Here is a 22,259-nt window from a genome sequence, read left to right on the forward strand (position 1 = left end):
CGATATCTACCACTGTTCCATATGCTTCTTATCATACAAAAATGCACAGTGCATGCCAATTCGATTCACTACTAGATCAAAAAAACAGGCACTCATGTAAAACCCCATTGTATAGAGGATCTTACAAGTAAAGACATTAAGAGCAAGTTAAAATGTATTGTGCCATTCATACGGTAGACTACCTAACTGAATGCACCCATTTATCGTAATTTCAAATATTTAAAAGTGTTATCTTTAGTGAGAATGCTCCATTCTTTGGTAAGACCAATAATTGTTGTTGGGCTCAGGCAATGATGTGAGCAGGATACATGCGAAACAGATGCGCTATCTATGGTAGAGCCTGGGTGAGAAGGACAGGATAAGAAATGAAACACAGTGCTCGGGTAGCTCAGTTGGTAGAGCACTTGCCTGCGAAAGGCAAAGGTCCCGAGTTTGAGTCTCAGTCTGGCACACAGTTTTAATCAGCCAGGAAGTTTCAATACGAAATACACTTCAGATCAAACCCATAAAAGAAACTTTGGAGGATGGAATAGGTGCAACCCAACTGTCTGCATTTAGTGTTATTCGTGTGAAAGTGAGCAAAAGTTTTACTAAATTTTAGTAAATCATGTAACGGAGGTGGGACCTGAGTACCGGCCTAGTATTCACATAGCAAATGTGGGGAACCGCTTAAAAACCAATCCTCGGATGGCAGGCACACGGACCCTCGTCCTCGTTTCGCCGAGCAGATTTGATCTGTGGCCAGAGCACCTTCCCATCCGAAAAGGAGCACTTCAATACACAGGGCTCTGTATGTGGGTTGAGGTGTATGTATTATTAATAATATCAAATAATGAATTACGTAAAATCTTACTTCTGTACACCTTCAGTGCAACAGAGTGATGGATGTAAGTGCTACAAAGTGATTTTGTGTTTCTTGGTGTGTAGCTACAATAGCCTGCAAATTATTCTAAGTACCCAAGTGTACTCTACATTTACGCATTTTGAGTCTGTTACTACCAGTTACTTGTACATTTTTTTACTTATTACCCACACACAAGGACAATACATTAGCGTAACCCTCTTTCATTGTAAATACACTGGGTGGAGATGGGAGGGGGGGCGGGGAATCCCAAGACCAAGGAGTTGTTAGGTGTGTTTCTACATCTGACAATTGATGCCTATCTAGATTTTGTGCCACTTGCATAAGAGTGGTGCCAGTAGTGAACCATGAAGATGCAAATCACGTTTTCTTTTTTTAAATACATTCTGTAACACTCATGAGCATTAGTTACGCCTGAGACTGGAAGTGATAAGTTGATGTTATAGTTCAAATCTTTTATCTTGGCGGCTCGCGCAAGCCCGCCCAGACGCGGGAGATTGCTGCGTTGCCAGTTGCAAACGACGCACGTGCCATGAGAAGCAGCGCCACAATATAGTATAGTTCGCAAACTTACGTTTAGGGGAGAGCGCGCAGCTTATGAAATAAAGCCACCACAGCCGCATTAACCCTTTAGCTTTTACAGAGACGTGCTCCCCGCTTTCCGCGCTGTGCGCGATTTTGTCACCACTGCACTGCTCGCCTGTGCAGACACATGGTCTTCCCACTGCTTTGACACACTTAGCATTCGTAATCCACAAAAACTATTTGTCTCAAAAATTTGATTTTTACACATCTTCTTTACTGATCCCCCCCCCCCCCCCCCCCCAAATGACTTAATTTTGTTGCTATGTTCAACGCGATAATTGTGCAGCATCAAATGTAGTAAACCATTGCACGAAATTTTGAAGAGTTTGTAGAGGTAAAAGTCCATAGCGTATACTTTCCGTACGGTCGATTTTAGCTGCCACAATGTTGAGAATGAAATGTGGACAAGATACCTAAATTTCATATAAAATTTACTGTATAACAATATCACATTTAATTTAAGTACCAGATAGGTGTCGTATGTAATATTGAGAAATATTCCGTCTTTCGCGACTGTAATAAAAGTTTTATTTACACCGGGCGAGTTTGGATTTATTTTAAAGCATTTCAATCAATCAAAAGGAAGTAGACAAAATACATTAAACAAAACTGTGGGACTACCAATGACACCAAATCCGACGAATTTGTGGTCAAATTTGTTATAACTGGATGTCACCTTCTGAGAGGAACTAATTTTCATTAGAGTTTCTTTTGGCTCTGCGTGTCGTTTTCAAGAGTTTACAATGTCCCCAGTTAAAATGAACATCCTTTATAATATAAAGAGTGTTTATAAATTGGGAAATATTCCATATTTAGTGATTGTAATAAAGCTTTTATTTATACCTGAGTCATTTCACTTTTTTCTAAAACGTTCTAATTAAAACAAAGTTGGTGAAGTACACAAAACTGAATTGTGGACGTAATAAAACATAGAAACTAAAATATATTGTCAGTGAGGCGCAATGCGCAAACAATATGTGTTTGTCACAATGGACAGCAAATACTTGCCAAAATATAGATCAGTCGACGAAAACATTGAATGATGTTGCCAAAGCAGCGAAGCGTAGAATTGCGACAGACAATCAAGTAGCTCGGCAATGTACGAGCCGAAATTCTGCTCTAAATAATACTTTTAATACTGTCGCAAAAGAATATATATCAATATGAATAGTAAAACAGCGACTGCAGAAAAGAAGATATACAAACAAAAAAAGATAACATGAATATTGTATGTGTGCCTTTTCATTGTTTTTAATTGCTCTGAAAAGAAATATTGGAGGACAAATTTAAAAAAACCAAAAACGTATTATGATTATAATGAAGAGACCAAGCACTACAAATTTCAAAAAATTACATTAAAATGAATAAAATTCGTGAAGTAACACACTTAGATATTGTTTTTAAATAAAGAAACTATCAAGCATCGATTGAGGTTTGAACTCAGAACCTTTCGCTTAGTAGCCATACACTTTAACCATTACACTAACACAGCCTTTTATTGCATAGGACTCCTGGAACACTCTAAGAGAGCATGCAAAAATCGACAAACACTGTTGGTATGACTATGTATTACTCACATTTCGACAAAGTACAATAGGAAATAAACAATTACCGCTGTTCTTTCTTTCGAAAAAGTGGTTCGTGAGAATGATACACCTTTCCCTGCTATCGCCTGAACTAGGAGGCTTATTGCTTGTTTGGTTAAATTAATTAATAGAATATGAAGCAATTGGTATGCTTTTTCCAAACTTTCTATAAAAGAAAGCCTGCTATCAAGACATTGCTTTTGTTCAATTACTTTATTTATGACTGAACGTTTCTAAAACTGAAGACACTCATCCGTGCTCTGCACTGCAGTTGAGCTCTGGCAATGTCGTTCTCTGTTCATTGGCTGACTGTGTTTTGTGACGTCAGATGCGCAGAACGAATCTAAACGACCGCCGTCATAAATGACGCTCAATATAGTCAAAAATGCCGTTAGAGTGACAAGGGTGCCATTATCAACATCTCACTGAGTTTGAATGAGGCTGTGTAACGGGGCTACAAGAAACTGAATGTTTCTTCTGCAATATTGCAGAAAGACTTGGGAGGAATGTAGCCACTGTACACGATTACTTGCAGCGGTGGTCAAGAGAATGTACGGTTGCAAGAAGACTATGCTACAGACAGCCATATGGTAATACCGAGGCAGAAGACCACTGTGTTCGGGGTATGACTCTGGTGCAACATACTGCAGTTTGAGCAGCAGGTGGCACCACAGTAACACAACAAACTGTTACAAATCAGTCACTTCAAAAACAGCTTCACTCCAGACCCCCCCCCCCTCCCCCCCCCCTGCAGCGTACTATTCCATTGACCCCAAGCCACTGCCAATTGTGACTTCCATGGTGTCATGCATTGGAGGGCAGTAATATATCTGCCGTCCGCGGATAGGAAAATCTCAGAGTGAGAGTTGTAGCGGTTTTATCCTAAATTTAAAAAAACAATATTCGTGAGGTAGGACTGATCCTACCAATAACTAAATCAGAGATTGTTCCAAACATAAACTGTCTGTAGTAACCATACAACTTCACCAAACCAAGCCCCGGGAGTCTCGTGAAGAGCGGCGCGGAGTCCACGTCGCCATCACCTGAGTCCGAGGACGAGTGGAGGCCCTGCGAGGATGGCTCCGGTATGCTGGCGGCGGTGGACGATGACACGGCGGCTACAATGACACCAGTAGGCTCGCTCGGCGTGAACCGCCTCTCCAGGCTCCTGCGTCAGCCTAAATACAGCTTGGAGCACGGATATGGCTGGCTCTATTTGCAGTCACGTGTCGAGTGGAAGAAAAGGGGTCCGCGGTTGTAGCAACCTCTTGCAGCACCGTGGACGCCTCCTGGTGGTCTCTGGGAAGAGTCTGTGTTTCCGGGACGACCGGCAAGGCTGACCCCTACTCGGTTCGGGGCCCGCTGTACCGGTCTGCTTCGTGGGAAGCGAGAGTTGCAGGCGCTTAGTCTGGACACAGTAGGCGGGGTAAAGGTCTGTTGTGTTTTGTGATAAAAGCTGGTTCTGCCTCGGTGCCAGTGATGGCCCTGTGTCAGTGAGGAAGACGCCAGTTGAGGGCTTGCAGTGAACCTCTCTGCATGCTAGACGCACTGGACCTGCACCTGGAGTTACGGTCCGGGGTGAGATTTCATATCACAGCAGCAGCGCTCTCGTTATTCGACACACTCTGACTGCAAAATTGTACACCGATCTGGTGATTCGACCTGTCGTGCTGCCACTCACGAAAAGCATTCCAGTAGTGTTTTCCGACAGGATAACGCTTGCCCACATACCGCTGTTGCAATCCGACACGCTCTACGGAGCTACGACACGTCGCCTCGGCCTGCTCGACCACCAGATCTGTCTCCAATTGAGCAGAATGGGACATCGTCGGATGGGAATTCCGGTGCCACCACCCACAAACAGGAATAATCATCCCCGTATTGACTGACCGAGAACAACAGACGTGAAACTCCATCCCACAAACTGATATTCAGCACTTGCACAACAAAGCATGCTTGTATTCAATTATTAATGTACCAGCATTTCAGATTTGCTATGGCTTTTCTTGTGCTTACATGATACTGTGATCTTGTGGTGTTAATCACTTACCGTATTTACTCAAATATAAGCCGCACTCGAATCTAAGCTGCACCTGAAAAATGAGACTAAATCAAGGAAAAAAAAAAAAAATGTTCCCGAAACTAAGCCGCAACTGAAATTTGAGACTCGAAATTCAAGGGGAGATAAAAATTTTAGACCGCACCTCCAAATCGAAACAAAGTAGGTCCATTGTAACACGAGAAACAATTTAGGTCGAATGGATGACGATACAGTTACAGTAGTTTGGTTCGAGTCGTAAGGTTAGCAGTTAAGCTTTACCAGGTAGCCATTGCTATGCGCCAGACGCTCCGTCCGTATTTATACGTACCCTTCCTTTTTCACATGGTTCGTCAGGTTTTAATCGAATGCGTATTTTTCTTTGATCTGACAAGTAACATTCTCTTTGTTATGTGTTTACGTCACTAAGCTGAAAATGCATTATTGTACTGCGTCATGCATTGTTTGTCACATTCTGATAATGTGTGTTTACGACCTGTCGCCGTTCGCGGCTTGGCTTGCTTTTGTGCGCGCTACCGCCACTTACAATAAAAAAAAAGAGATGAATTGTCTCATTAATGAAACAGTGGCAAAAGACTGCTATTTGTTGTAACTTACACTGCTGCTTTCTTTAATAATGATCAACAAGAACCAAATAATAGACTGCGTATGATAGAAAATGTTCTGAATGAGAGTTCAGCTAAAATTTTTCTCCGTTTGAAAATCTTTGCAGACGCCTCTTTTGTAGATTACATTCTGCACAGAAATTAGAGCCATCTTAGATTTAAAAATCTAGTCAATTGCCGTGCTTCATTTCTGACTGTATCACTATTAGGCATAAGAATAATACGAATATAACAGCCCAAGCGGGTTGCATCATGCAGCCTCGCAGGCGCTCAGCGGCGAACACGGCATTATGCTTTCGATTTTTTTCAAATTGTTGCATCCTTGAGCCCCCGTTCACCAGACTTACATCTAGCGATTGGCAGCTGATGCTACAGATCATACTTTATTAATAATTATAGTACAAGGTTACATCACCAGTTAAAGTTACATTCTCGGCAAGTACACCAAGTCCTTTAATCCATACATGTATTTTTTCATCATTACTAACTTTACATGTGTGTATTCTTCCGCGTTTGCTGTTGTCTCACTCTAGTTTTGTAGTTTATTAGGCTGACAGGATTTAAATGAGATAGCAGCAAACACGAAAGAATACATGGCAAAATGTTTATATTTGTATTATTCTTATGGTGAAGAGAATACTGCATGTGACTCGCAATTCATAAAAGTTCCTATTAGCAACCATCTCTTCTCACAGGTAGGAAAAAAATTCAGAATGTAGAGTTGGCCATATTGACAAACATCCCAAACAGTCTTGCCTGTCGGATTTTCGTAGTACGTTGGAATGCTGCTACATTCAAAGATGAACAATACGGAATTAATATTTACTTTGTTGGATAATGTATGAAAATGCAGTGGTCGAAACTCAGGGCGGAGGGAAAAAAAGCTCGTTTTCCAGCTTTTTTTAAATTTATTTACTGACGCAGAGGTTTTAGCGCCAGTATTTATCTTTGTGCTTGTAAAGCATGCCTGTGTAGCACGACATATTCATCGGCTGAAGTTATTTATGGCGGCACCTACGAACATTTTTTCAAAATTTCCACTTACTTTGCACTCGATTCTAAGCCGCAGGTTGTTTTCTGGATTACAAAAACCAGAAAAAAAGTGCAGCTTACATTCGAGTAAATACGGTGCTAACAGAATGATGTATGTTAAAATTATTTAATGTAAATTGAAAAACTTTTACTCGTTTATGAAAATATGTTGAACACAAGTTTAATAAAGGTCTTTATTCCCAATCTGTGTCGAGCATACGAGTGACGCAACATTCCGATAGCAGCAGCTTTGCTGCAGCATCCGTACTACAGAGACAGTCGGCCACCACTGCAACTTATGAGACGGCCAGCAATTGACGAGATCCCACTGTTCAGTATTTCAGTCCTCTGACACCAGTGTTAATGGAAGCTCAATTGCCCAAATTAAAATTGTTTAACGACTAACATCTATTGTGTTGTATGCCAAGTTGAAATTTTTCACTTCCTTGTCAATGTTAAGTAAAGAAGAGACACCAGTTTCGTATGTGAAGGGCACACCCTGTCTTAAATGCATACACACCTAGTCCGGACATTAATAAACTATGTCATATTGAGAATATTTAAATGCAAATGATGACATGAACAACCAGAAAATGCGAATTGATTTACTGGGAAATGAAGAAATTTTATGCTTAATGAAAATCATACTAAAGATAATATATATGTGAGAGTCTCTGAAAAACTGTAAAAAGCACATTCTCTAAGAGTAATAGTTCTACACAAACAACAGATTAAAAGGAATCTTCTTTATTCCTAGTGATTTAATAAAGCTACAAAAATAGTTAATGTAGTATATCTTGTATTACTTCAAACAAAGACAATTATTGTGTCCTATGTTCCGGAGGAAGATATTGTCCTAAGAATGGTCACAAGAAGAAAATGAAATCTAGAGAGATCCAGGTGTTGAGTTGAACACTACACACTGTACAACTTTAACTAAAGTGAAAGCTTGCAATGGTTAATAATTAAGGGCATACATATAAGAAAGTAATTCGTGTGAATTGATGTCAAACAAAACCTTCTAGTTTAATTTGTTTTACAATATCATTTACAACTCTTTTGATCCACCTCGAATAAACACACAGTACAGAACTTTTTTCCATTGCGAAACATTCTTTATTTACATAACAGGTAGTCTGTGCACCAGCTGAAATCATGTAAACTGTTCACAATCAAGATATCATTTACTGAGTGTCACTGTATTGCATACTTATTCACAAGTGACAGAGGTGGCTGTGGCAGGAATCACCATGCTGTGGCCAGAGAATAAACCAGATGGTTCCGTCACAGTTAAGGGGGCAATATATTTAACAGTGCAAATGTAACCGACCCGACATGTTTCACTACAGCTACCCTATACACAAAAAGTATCAGTCCACACATCTGTCACAGCTAACTCCCAGAAAATCACACGAAACTGCACCGGCAGATCTACGAGGTCGTCTGCAGTCCCTCAGCTGGCTCGAATGTGTAGTGGACCACTCCCGGGGCCGGTAGCTGCTTCGCCAACTGAAACCCAAAATTAGTCAGTCAAAACTGAGAAGGTGCTGCCTTCCAACTATACAGAAAATGCCTTCCAAGTGTACAGAAGACAACTGATATAAGCAGTCAGAAATTTAAGTAATTTACTTATTTATACACTAGCAGGTCCTTACTACAAAAGTTCAAAGACTGATGCCGTTCTTAATCAAAGCTGCACCTACTACTGCATGTGTCTGTCAGTCATCTCTCTCAATGCTACGACGAAACTGACTTATATGTACGTCAATTTGAATCTGTCAGCCACTTCAGTAAATTGATCAATGTGATTTTTGCAGAGAGCAGTCCCAGACCCCGAGCCTCGTTTAGACACCTCTGTACCTGTTTATCAAGTTTTCCAGCATCTTTACTTTCATACATTGTTTAATTACACTGTGCCAGAAACTTAGCATTTACACCACAATACCAGTCTCATCGTATTTCATTTTGTGAGGTGCTGTTAAAGTTGCAAACAACATTTCCAGCTTTGTTGATGAGACTGAAATATAATGGATGCCTCATTTCTGTAGGAGTCTACCGAACTGTTTGGATTTGGGCCTGCACGAGAGAGCATCAACTTCTCTTTCTACATCTCAACCTCAACCTCTTTCTCACGCATTCTTGGTTTTGACTGCAGCACCCACTCAATTTGATTGTCCGAGTACCCGTTCCTTCAGATATCTTATTTCCACCGTGTCATCCGAAAGCATTCTGAGCTCTATAGACCGGAGTCTTTAGTACCACGTTTCTTTGTGCACCTCGAGCCACCGTTATGTCACATACAGAGGGCAGCGTTTGTCGGTTTTCTATATACACTGCAACCGAGAGATTTGTGCAGTCTTCTGTCAACACATCACAGAAAGATATTTGGCTCTGGTTTTCAAGTTCCATTACAAAATTTACGTTAGGACAGATACAATGTAAATGTTCTAGGAACTTCCCACGTATAGGTTTGCCACGACGGGCGATAACGAAATACTCGTAACCACACCGTCTGTTTATTCACAATTTTTGCTGCTGGAGAGGAAATAAGTTGACATCCTCACGTGTCTAGAAAGTTACGCGAAACAATCTAACGTTCAGCAAAATAACTGGTACTTCTGTCTGCAGTCTCACAATGGGTGGTTGCTTCCTACACGAATGGATACCAGTTATTTTCAGGTAGGCCTTTCTGAGTGATGTCTTCTGGGAAAATTCAGCCACTATATATTTGGATGGCTTGATGATTTAGTCAATCATAAAAAGCAGCTGCCAATACACTGATGTTGAAATTACAGCTAACTGTAAGGTAGAAAGCTGAAATATTCGTATTGGCTACGGTCTTCTCCTCCTACTTAACCCTGTGGTGCAGAGCGTCCACTACAGTGGTCAGCTGTTAACGGTCCCTATTTTGGCATTTTCAATCAGTCCTGAGACTGCAAATGTACACAGTTCACTGCAGTAGGCACTCCCTACTGTTGTTGTGTCCTGCGTGCATTTGCAGACTCACGACTGATTGAAAATGCCAGAAAATTCACCATTATAAGTTGTCCACTGCAGTGAAATTCATGCACCACAGGGTTAAAGATGGACATGCCAAAATTTCCACGGTTAATTCCAAGGATTCAGAAAGTGAGACTCTCATAATGAGAGACTACATAGTATTCATATCTTGGCGCTAAAGAGCAGACTATTAACACAGTCAACGGGATATGCAAAGCACTGGATTAAAACCAGCTGTCGCCAAGCATTACTTCAAACATACTCGAGTCCAGGACAGTGGTGCAAAGGCCACATTTCTGGGACAGCGTAATTAAGGAATACGTCAAGATACAGATGCCAGAAAACCCGATAAGTAGGTACGGAGGTTTCAATCTAAATAAGGCTTTGGGTCGGTAATTAAGATCTTGCTCGTCATCACATCCGCAAAAACTGGGAAATGCTGATAGAATGTGTGTTTCGTGGACTTTTGGCACGGGCTCTGAAACGAGGGCATCAAAGCGCACACAGTGGAGAATCCAAAGTCAAACTTAAAATCACAACACTGAAGAGCAGGAGAAACTGGTACACCTGCCTAATATCGTGGAGGGCCCCCGCGAGCATGCAGATGTTCTACAACACAATGTGGCACGGACTTGGCTATTGTCTGAAGTAGTGCTGGAGGGAACTGACACCACGAATCCTGCAGGGCCGTCAATAAATCCGAAGAGTGTGAGAGAACGGAGATCTCTTCTGAACAGCACGTTGCAAGGCATCCCCGATATGCTCAACAATGTTCATGTCTGGGGAGTTTGGTGGCTAGAGGAAGAGTTAGAGCTGTGTTCCTGGAGCCATTCTGCAGCAATTTTGGACATGTGGGGTGTCAAACGGTCCTGCTGGAATTGCCAAGTCCATTGGAATGTGCAAAGGACACGAATGGATGCAGGTGATCAGACAGGATGCTTACGTACGTGCCACCTGTCAGAGTCGTATCTAGATGTATCAGGTGTTCCACATCACTACAACTGCACACGTCCCTCACCATTACAGAGCCTTCACCAGCTTGAGAAGTCCCCTGCTGACATACAGGGTCCACGTACACATCCATCTGCTCGATACAATTTGAAACGAGAGTCGTCCGACAAGTCAACACGTTTCCGGTTAACAACAATCCAATGTCGGTGTCGACACGCCCAGGTCAGGCGTAAAGCTTTGTGTGGTGCAGTCATCAAGGGGTACACGGTGGGCCTTCTGCTCCAAGACCCCTTACCGATGATGTTTCGTTGAATGGTTCACATGCTGACACTTGTTGATGGCCCATGAAATCTGTAGCAATTTGCAGAAGGGCTGGACTTCTGTCACTTTGAACGATTCTCTTCAGTCATCGTCAGTCCCATTCTTGCAGGATCTTTTTCCGGCCGCAGCGACGTCTGAGATTTGATGTTTCACCGGATTCTTAATATTCACACTGTACATTCGTGAAATGGTCGTATGGGAAAATCCCCACTTCATCGCTACCTCGGAGATGCTGTGTCCCATCACTCGTGCGCCAACTGTACCATCACATTCAGACTAACTTAAATCTTGATAACCTACCATTGTACTAGCAGTAACCAATCTAACAACTGCGCCAGACATTTTTTATCTTATACAGACGTTGCAGAATGCAGCACCTTATTCTGCCTGTTTACAAATCTCTATTTGAATATGCATGCCTTAATCAGTTTCTTTGGCACTTCAGTGTAAATTAGTCGCCCACCGAATTCTGCTGTGTCTATGTGAAGGTTTATCTCATTAACAGCAGGAAGGATTTAACTAATAGATGTACTGATTCACAGTGAAGGTTTGTGCATATGATTTGTAAACATTTTGTGCAGGTAGGCTGTCAGCTAAGTTGTGCCTCCTGTGAGCTTTCCTGGTGGGCACTGCTTAAATCATTCAAATTATACTAGGACTACTGACCTGACCCCACTTCATGCAGTTAGCACTAAGTATCTACAGCCAGACAACTTGTCTGGCATTGTGCTAATATATACTACTATACAGACAAGTCATTTAACACTGCTACCAAAAAAGCTCGAAAAGTTCTCAGCCAATTTAAATCAAGATTTTTACATGATACTTTAATGAACATTCAGACAGACATACACTATATATTTTTAAATTGATATGTAATATATCGAGATAAAACATCATTACCGAACATCTTGAAAAGTCTTTGACCAGTTCACTTCCAATTTTATACGATACTCTAAAGAACATTCAGATGGACATAGACTGTATATTTCTGTAGTGCATGTTGTCCAACTAAGATAGCATGGCATTTAAATTGTTAGACAAACTGATTCTCCCTTATACAGGGTGTTTTACAAAGATACGCAAATATTTTAATACGTTATTCTACATGTAAAACTAAAGAAAAAAGGTCATATAAACATAGGTCCGCAAATGTTTAGCTACGGAGTTATGGCTTATAAAAGATTTTGCCTGAAATTTATCAAGTTGGCTAATATGAGGCCATCGCAAAACTGTATGAGGTTAAAGTAAAGCACAATTTCCATTTATATTGTTGTTATTGATCTGTGGAATCTAATAAAACATGTCCCAGACGTGTATCTGCAATAGTTTTCCAGAACATCCAGAGAAGCAAAGATGTAATTTTGTAAAATTTGTAATTTATTATCTACTTGGCCCAATCTGTTTTTTAAATTTCAGACAATTGCACAAGTTTTCAACAGACGTTGTAAGGAATTTAATTTTGGAAAAAACGATGGTAATAACATTAACAGGAACTGTGTGAATGTGTCAGATAATCTGCTTTTATTAATGCCATAGCATACGTGAATTCATGTTAAACCAGAAAAAACAGCTCAGTGTTAAGTAAGTTGTACAGTGTACATACAATTTCACCATACATTGACAACAAATGTTCAAAAATGTCTCCACTGAGTTCAATGCATTTAGCTGCACATGTTTGAACAGATTTTGTTGCTCATTTCAGTTTCACAGGGTGGTTGTTAATTTCGTCTACTGAATTTGTAATGCGAGCAAGTAATGCCTTGCTTGTATTGACTGTGTCCTCGTAAACTACATCTGGGAGATGTTTCATTAGGTTCACCAGACCCACAACATAAAATAAATGGAAATTGTTCTTTACTTAACCTCTTTTGCGATGGCTTCATATTAGTGAAGTTGCTAAATTTCAGGCAAAATCTTTTATTAGCTGTAACTCCGTAACTAAACATTTGTGGACTTGAACTTTTTTCTTTAGTTTTACTAGTAGAATAACATATTAAAATATTTGGACGTCTCCGTGAATTACCCTGTATAGTCCTTCTTGCCAATGGCCTTGCTGCAGTGGTAACACGGGTTCCCTTCAGATCGCCAAAGATTAGTGCTGTCAGGCTGGTCTAGCACTCGGATGGACAACCGTCCGATCTGCCGAGTGAGGTTTGCAAGCTGGTTGCACTCGGCCCTTGCGAGGCCAATTGAAGAGCTACTGGACTGAGAAGTATCAGCTCCAGTAACGAAAACTGACAACGGCCGCGAGAGTGATGTGCTGGAAACGTCTGAGGACGACACAGCGATCAGTCAGTACCGTTGGGCGTTCTGAGGCCTGTTCGGACAAAGTTTTATTTTTTTTTAAAGCAAAAACTGTACAAAAATGTGTTTTGTTTTCTTCGTCGTAGTTGCTTTTTGCAGGAAATAGGAAAGGTGTATTTATGGCCTATCAGCTTATGATTAAAATGCTACTATGGAATCTGAATTTGCAATAACAGTAAACGAGGAGGAGATGGACAGAGGTGGGAAGGGGGAGGGGGGCGGCAGGGAACTGTCAGAGGGGGAGGAGATGGACAGACAGGGAGAAGCAGGAAAAGAACACACAGACAGGGAGAAGCAGGAAAAGTGCGCGCGCGCGCGCACATGCACGCGCACGCACACGCCACGCACACGCGCACGCACACGCAGAGAGAGAGAGAGAGAGAGAGAGAGAGAGAGAGATGGGGCGGAGGGGGGGGGGGAGATGGACAAGGTATTTATACAGGGTGTTACAAAAAGGTACGGCCAAACTTTCAGGAAACAATCCTCACAGACAAAGAAAGAAAATATGTTATGTGGACATGTGTTCGGAAACACTTACTTTCCATGTTAGAGCCCATTTTATTACTTCTCTTCAAATCACATTAATCATGGATACATGCATCCACCCTCCGTCGCATGGAATCCCTGATGCACTGATGCAGCCCTGGAGAATGGCGTATTGTATCACAGCCATCCACAATACGAGCACGAAGAGTCTCTACATTTGGTACCGGGGTTGCGTAGACAAGAGCTTTCAAATGCCCCCACAAATGAAAGCCAAGAGGGTTGAGGTCAGGAGAGCGTGGAGGCCACGGAATTGGTCCGCCTACGCTCAATGGAGCACGTTATCACGATTTCATACAGGATACTCTAGCTGTGCTGGTAGAACACGTGCCTTTACAAGTACGACACAACACGTGGTTCATGCCCGATGGAGCTCCTGCACATTTCAGTCGAAGTGTTCGTACGCTTCTCAACAACAGATTTTTGTAAACATTGCACTGACTGCAAAACCACATTCGCGATGAACACTAACCTACTGATGCTACGTACTGATGTGCTTGATTATGCTAGTACTGTAGAGCAATGAGTCGCATGTCAACACAAGCACCGAAGTCAACATTACCTTCCTTCAATTGGGCCAACTGGCGGTGAATCGAGAAAGTACAGTACGTACTGACGAAACTAAAATGAGCTCTAACATGGAAATTAAACGTTTCCGGACACATGTCCACATAACATCTTTTCTTTATTTGTGTGTGAGGAATGTTTCCTGAAAGTTTGGCCGTACCTTTTTGTAACACCCTGTAGATTCAGGTCAAGCTTCACTGCTCTAGAGTTGCGGTGACTGTTTACTGCTTTTCCCACCAGATACTGCCTCCTCTGTGACCAGCTTGTAGTTTCCATCATTGGCACGACATGTCACTCAAAATGCCAATTACACTTGGAACAGATAACAGGGTATACATCACAGTCTCCTCATGGCTGTAATTACGAGTGAGGATTGAAAAGTAACACACGAACAGTTTTTTCCTCCCCTGGAATTGCAGCTGCAATGTTGAAATTTGATGAAAATATAATATGCTACAAGGGGTACTCTGTTTTCACATGCAGGTCTAGCAAGAGAAGTCTGGATTACAGAAGAAAACTGGTGTGTATTCCTGTTATCAACTTGTGAAGAACAGCTAAGTGTAGTTCATATTTATGGCCAAATGGCATCAACCGTGTAAAATTTATAGGGACAAACACGGTGTGTATGGAGGACAACCGTACGGACCGAAGCTGTCTCCAGGTGGTGTGCATTCTTCCGAGAGGGTCGTACGAACCTTAGTGATTCGCCACATTCCAGGAGACTGGTGATAGCTGCAACTCCGGATAGTGTCAGCGCCATTGGGGTGACAATTTTGAATGACTGGTGTGTGCAACTGCGAACCTTATTGCAGGAATTCAACATTTCCCATGGTGCAGTGTACAATATTGTTCATGACATGTTGAAATTTTGTAAAATTAGTGCTCACTGGGTACCTAAGGACCTGACGGATAACCACAATAGCTGGCAACTGACAAGTTTGGATCACTTGCCGTGTTACGCTGCAAGAGGAGAACGACTTTTTGAAAGAAATCGTCACTGGTGACGAGTCTTGCGACTACCACTACACGTCCGAAATTGAGCAGGCGTCTACGGAGTGGAAACGTGCTCATTCCCCAGTAAAAAAAAATATCAGAGTGAGTTATTCTGTAAGGAAAGTGCTTGTGACAGTATTCTGTGATATGCACGACGTGTTACTGGTGGACTTTGTTGAACTGTGAATGCTGCAACCTACATTAAAACTTTGGTTTAGCCGAATAGCGCCCTTCGTGACAAATGCCACGATGTTAATGCTGGCGGTGTCAAACTTCTTGGTGAAAGTGCTCACACCCATGTTGCTGCTCCTATTTGTGAGAAAATTGCCAAATTTGGGTAGGAGGTGCTCCAGCATCCACCGTACAGTTCAGACCCCGCACCGTCAGACTTTCATCTGTTTGGACCCGTGCAGAAAATCCTGGCCGGCCGACACTTTGCGACAGATGCGGAAGTGAAATCGGCAGTCCGCAGATGGCTATACTCCGACCAAATGGACTTCTACAAACAGTGCATACTGAAACTGGTACCACAAAATGTGCCGAGAATGTCGGTGACTGTGTTGAAATGTAAGTGATATTTTTGGTTTTGTAACATTATTCTCTGAATTTTAATCATAACTCACAGTGGCCCATAAATCAGATCACTGTCGCAAGAGGCAAGTCATCCGGTTGCAGATACTTCGTGCTACCCGTGTGAAAAGGGCGGGTCACTACAGTCGATGACAGCGTTTGTGGCCTCTGGCAGCACAGCGGCTCACGAAGAAAGCTGCACTGTGAACTCGGCTGAAAGTGCACAGACAGCAACTGTGTCAAGTTCCCGCACCTAGGCGACGACACAGACCAGCTCGCCTGAATCTGCCTCACGTTTGAAGAATAAGTACGGATTAAAAGTAAGTCCCCTTGCCCGTTTGTGAAACACTCTGTGCCCTCTCGGCATTTCAGCCATTATGAGAAAACACACAGACTACTACACAAATTGGTCAGTCTTACTTTCGTGCACACAAAACAAGACAGAACACTAAAATACGATGGAAGTTTATACAGTACAAAAAGGAAAACAGACCGAGTGTCGACTGTACAGCTGCGCAGATGTCTACTGTGTATCCCCGGCCCAGAGGCTTGGTTAGTTGGTTGAGGTTTAAGGGACCAAACAGCAAGGTCATCAATCCCTTGTTTCAAATATACTCCATTCTGCTAACGGGACATCTCAGCAAAGTCAGAACAATAAAACGGAAAAAGGGAAAAACGTAAAAGGGCAGTCACGTTGTCATTGGTAAAAAACAAATGAGGGAAGTCGGCAAGAGAACGAACCCAACACTATGCTGAAGCAGCATAGGCAAGACCACCTGTGACGTAAAAGGTACAACTGCTAGAATGTAGAAAGTACGTATGGGAATAAAATGACTAACCAAGCCATAAAAAAAAAAGGGTAAAAACAGAGTAAAAGGGGAAGAAAAGAGGATTCCGGTCAGGGAGGTGAATCGGGAATCTCTGAACACTGTCTCAGTGGGAGACACCCAAACACTCACCGCCCTGCCCCAACACCAGAGAGAGATTAAAAACCTTAAAACTGAGAATAAAAACCACTCTCCCGGAAGAAACCGAGAACCAGAGAGACCATCCGGGAATTGTCAGCCAACATCAAAGGTAAAGTGTGGGGGAGTCTGAACTTAGCACGCAGAGCCAAAAGAAGGGGGCATTCAACCAAAATGTGGGCCACTGACTGGAAGGCTCCACAACCACATACCGGGGGTGGCTCATCACGCAAAAGAAAACCATGGGTCAGCCCGGTATGGCCAATGCGGAGACGACACAGTGTGGCCGAGTCCTTTCGGGAGAGGCGAAAGGAAGAACGCCATGGGCCTGGTGTCACCTTAATTGCACAAAGATTATTAGACAGTGGAGTAGCCACCCAAGAATTGGCCCATGACTGTGCGAAGTGGGATTTGATGTGAAGCCGTAAATCCGCTGCAGGAGGGGTTACAGAAAACGGGGGGTAAGTAACTGCTCCCCCAGCCAAACAGTCAGCGAGCTCATTACCCGGGATACCCACATGGCCAGGGACCCATAGGAAGTCAATGGAACAAGCAGCACGGTGAATATCAGCGAGATGGTCATGGATGGCAGAGACCAAGAGATGGCGCGAAAAACACCGGTCAATAGCAAGAAGGCCACTCATCGAGTCTGTACATAACAAAACGCAGTTGTGTCGGGATTGTTTAATAAAGGTAAGGGCCCGGGAAATTACCATCAATTCCGCAGTAAACACCCCACATGCAAGTGGCAGCAGATGATTTTTCCGTTCCAACAGAGGACGTGAAGACATACCCAACATGATCAGCAGATTTAGAGCCATCAGTGTAAAAAACAACAGCATCCCGAAACTCCCATAAAATTTGGTGGAAAAAGGAACGGAACACCATCGGGGGGACGGAATCTTTCGGACCGCGGCGGAGATCCATCCGAATTCGAGGCCGAGGAACTAACCAAGGAAGGGTGGAGGGGAGGGAGCGAGGAAGACAGGACAAAGAAGGAAGCTGAAAATCACGGTAAAGAGACGCAAGGCGCAGCCCAACCGGTAAACCCACCCGAGGGCGGGAGTCGGGTGGGCGACGTCCTTGGTCTGGGAACAGGATAGAATAGGAAGGATGAGTGGGAGAAGAACGGATAGTGAGGGCATAAGACACCAGAAGCTGGGACCGCCGAACAGAAAGGGGGGGGGATCCCAGCTTCAACCAGGAGACTATCAACAGGGCTAGTAGGGAAGGCACCGGTGGCCAAACGGATACCACGATGGTGGACTGGATCCAGCACGTGCAGTGTGGAAGGAGCAGCTGAACCATAAACTTGACAACCATAGTCCAAACGAGACAGAACTAGAGCACGATAAAGATGGAGGAGGAGGGAACGGTCCGCACCCCAAGAGGAGTGGGCAAGGAAGCGAAGGACATTGAGTTTACGGAAACATCCTACCTTCAGGAGTCTGATATGGGGCAGCCAAGTGAGCTTGTTGTCGAAAAGAAGACCCAGGAAACGAAACTGTGGAACCACAGGCAATCGTTGTGCAGCGAGATAGAGCTCTGGATCAGGGTGGATCGTAGTATGGCGACAGAAGTGGACCACCCGCGATTTTAAAGGAGAGAATTGAAACCCGTGTGAGAGGGTCCATGCAGAGGCACGCCGTATAGCCACCTGGAGCTGCCGTTCTGCAGATGCCATCGAGGAGGAACTAACCCAAATGCAGAAATCATCCACATACAGGGCAGGGGTGACCAAGGGACCGACAGAGGCCACAAGTCCATCGATAGCAATGAGGAAAAGAAGGACACTCAAGACAGAACCCTGTGGGATGCCCGTCTCCTGGGTCCGTGGAGAACTAAAAGCAGTACCAAATCGAACTCTGAATGACCGATGGATCAGGAACTGGCGGATAAAAATCGGGAGTGGGCCCCAAACACCCCACTGATGAAGGGTTAGTAAGATGTGATGGCGCCAGGCCGTGTCATAGGCCTTGCGAAGGTCAAAAAACACTGCAAGCAAATGGCGGCGCTGGGAAAAAGCCTGCCGAACTGCGGATTCCAAGCGAAGTAAATGATCGATCGGAGATCGTCCCTCTCGAAAGCCACACTGGTAAGGGGACAATAGATCCCGAGATTCGAGGACCCAATTGAGCCGACGGGCTACCATCCGTTCAAGTAACTTACAAACAACATTGGTCAAACTAATTGGCCGATAGCTGTCAACAGATAAGGGGTTCCTACCAGGCTTAAGGACAGGAACCACAATGCTATCCCTCCACTGAGAAGGGAAGTCACCCTGGAGCCAGATACGGTTAAACACCCGAAGAAGATGTTGCCGTTGTGGAGCACTGAGATGTTGAAGCAGTTGGTTATGAATGGAATCTGGGCCAGGGGCCATATCATGAGAAGAAGATAGAGCAGAAAGAAATTCCCATTCAGTAAAAGGTTCGTTGTAAGATTCTGACGCACAAGTGGTGAAACATAAGGTGAGAGCTTCAGCCTGCTGTTTTGATGAAGGAAAGCAGCCGGATAGGAGGCTGACGCTGATGCCACTGCAAAATGGGTCGCAAGATGTTCTGCGATAACTAATGGGTCCGTACAAATGCCATCTGGGAGGTGAAGGCCTGGGAGGGTGGACTGCCGATGGCAACCTTGGAGAGAGCGAAGTGTAGCCCATACCCGTGACAGGAGGACAGTGGAACCAAGGGAAGAAACGAATCGTTCCCAACATATCCGCTTACCCTGTTTGATTAAATAACGGGCTTTAGCACGGAGGCGTTTAAAGGTAGTAAGGCTGGCGACGGACGGGTGCCTCTTAAAGTGTTGCAAAGCTCGACGGCGATCACGGATGGCAATGGCAATGGCCGTACTCCACCACGGGACTTGCCGGCGACGAAACGGTCCAGATGAGCGCGGGACAGCAAGGTTAGCAGCACGAACAATCGCGTCACACACTTCACGTAGGACGTCATCAATACAACCCGACAAAGAGGGAGAAAACTCGACCTGTGCAGTGTATAGAGGCCAATCGGCGCGGTGGAAAGACCGACGAGGTAACCTGTCCATCAGGGAGCGGGAAGGGAGCGTGATAATCAACGGGAAATGGTCACTATCACAAAGGTCGTCGTGTGGCGACCAGTGTAATGAAGGGAGGAGAGAGGGAGAAGAAAGAGAAAAATCAATGGCAGAAAAGGTACCATGACCGGCACTGAAATGAGTAGGGGAGCCATCATTAAGAAGGCACAGGTCGTGGTCTGCAATAAATTGGTCTATAAGAAGACCTCGTCTAGATGGAAAGGCACTGCCCCACAAAGGATGATGGGCATTAAAATCCCCAAGGAGGAGGAAGGGAGGAGGAAGTTGCTGAAGAAGGGTGGTTAAGGCAGCAGGTGTAAGAGTCCTGTCAGGAGGGAGATAAAGATTGCAAACTGTGACTGCAGAGTCTAAGTGGACCCTAACAGCAACCACTTCCAATGTAGTTTGGAGAGGAATCCACGTGCTAGCAATGTCTGTACGGACCAACGTACAAACGCCACCAGAAGCCCGCAAGGGTCCAACCCGATTTCGACAGAAAACACGGAACCCACAGAGGGTCGGTGAGTGAGCATCAGTAAAATGAGATTCCTGGAGAACCACGCAAGCTGCAGAGTAGGACGAAAGAAGGGATTTCAACTCTGGAAGGTGACGATAGTAGCCATTACAATTCCATTGGAGAACCACAGAACGATGGTTTAAATGAGGGCTGAACACGCTAAATCCAGTCATACCGCCGGGTCCTCACCCGTCACCGACAAGGAGGGGGCGACATCCATGAACGACAGGTCAGAATCCAGTTGTGAAGTCGGGGAAGGGAGCTCCGGTGACACCAGAGGCTCTTTGTCCCGGGACTTATGTTTCTTCTTCTTTTCAGGCTGAGATCGAGGAGGGCTGTGTGGCATAAAGGAGCCAGCTGCAGCAAGATCAGGAACAGAAAGAGACCGGGCGACCTGGGGGCTGACAGACCGCGGCTCTCGCGGTCGCCGCGCGGCAGCAGACCTTTGACCTGGAAGGTGCCGGGAAGGGGCATCCCGGGAGAGGCGCCCTTGACCGGCAGACGCCGAAGGAGTGGGACACTTCTCCGGCTGGGGAGGGGGAGCAGCGCCCAGAGGAGAAGGTGTGGGAGCCGCAGGGGAGGGGGGGAGGAGAGGGGTCCGGGATGGGGGTAAGGAAGGGGGAGGAAGGGGTGAAGATGTAACCAAGGCGTAACTAGATGTCATGGACACAGGGTGCAGTCATGCATATTTCTTACGGGCCTCTGTGTAGCTTAAACGATCGAGGGACTTATACTCCTGTATCTTTTTTTCTTTCTTATATACTGGGCAATCTGGTGAACGTGGAGAATGACTACCATGAAAATTTACACATACAGGAGGGGGAACACAGGGACTCCCCTCATGGAGTGGACGTCCAGTCACCACAGAGAGGGTCCTGGGAACAGCGAGAAGACATGTGGCCAAAACGCAAGCACTTAAAACACCGCATAGGAGGTGGGATGTACGGCTTCACATCACAGCGATAGACCATAATCTTAACTTTCTCAGGAAGGGTATCCCCTTCAAAGGCCAGGATAAAGGCACCAGTATCAATACGATTATCTTTAGGACCCTTCTGAACACGCCGAACAAAGTGAACACCCCGCCGTCCGAGATTGTCCCGAAGTTCCTCATCAGTTTGAAGGATGAGGTCCCTGTGAAAAATCACACCTTGTACCATATTTAGAGACTGGTGAGGGGTAATGGACACATGAATTGTGCCAAGATGGGTACAGGCACGAAGGGCCGCAGATTGGGCAGCTGAAGCAGTTTTTATCAGCAATGAACCCGACCGCATCTTGCTCAGGGAGTCCACTTCGCCAAACTTGTCTTCAATGTGTTCCACAAAGAATAAAGGTTTGACACTGGTGAAAGTATCTCCATCAGTCCTGGTGCAGACTAGATAACGGGGGAAAGGTTTTGCCCCTAGACGACGGGCCTGACCCTCTTCCCAGGGGGTAGCCATGGAAGGGAAGGCCGAAGGGGCAAGAGAAGCAGCACTCGAGGAATCAGTACCACGCAGAGAGACGGTCGCAGAAGAACGGCCAGAGTTTTGGACCCGTATGCGTTTCATCTGCATAGCGTCTGCCCTGATACCACCCACTCCGATCAGGGGCTCTCCTTACGGGCGCCACCCAGCCACAGCAAGGGCCGTCTGGCACGGCAGCCATTGCCGGGAGTTCCGATGCTCCAGGGTGACGAGCAACCACTCCGAGGCATGCATGAGGAGGTCACAGCTCAGGTATCAGAAGTGTGA

General features: G+C 44.6%; 1 protein-coding gene across 1 annotated transcript in view; it reads right to left on the reverse strand.

Annotated features, from left to right (window-relative positions):
- Nucleotides 1–7,730: 7,730 nt before the first annotated feature.
- The window catches only part of LOC126213254 (NADH dehydrogenase [ubiquinone] 1 beta subcomplex subunit 8, mitochondrial), a 37,093-nt gene continuing 22,564 nt past the window's right edge, over nt 7,731–22,259 (reverse strand). The window contains exon 4 of the mRNA XM_049940905.1: nt 7,731–8,238. Coding sequence (XP_049796862.1) covers nt 8,161–8,238 — 78 coding nt within the window. The 3' untranslated portion in view covers nt 7,731–8,160. The remainder of the gene's footprint in view (nt 8,239–22,259) is intronic.

Source organism: Schistocerca nitens, chromosome 11, assembly GCF_023898315.1.
Source record: "Schistocerca nitens isolate TAMUIC-IGC-003100 chromosome 11, iqSchNite1.1, whole genome shotgun sequence".
In the NCBI taxonomy this organism is placed as follows: Eukaryota; Metazoa; Arthropoda; class Insecta; order Orthoptera; family Acrididae; genus Schistocerca; species Schistocerca nitens.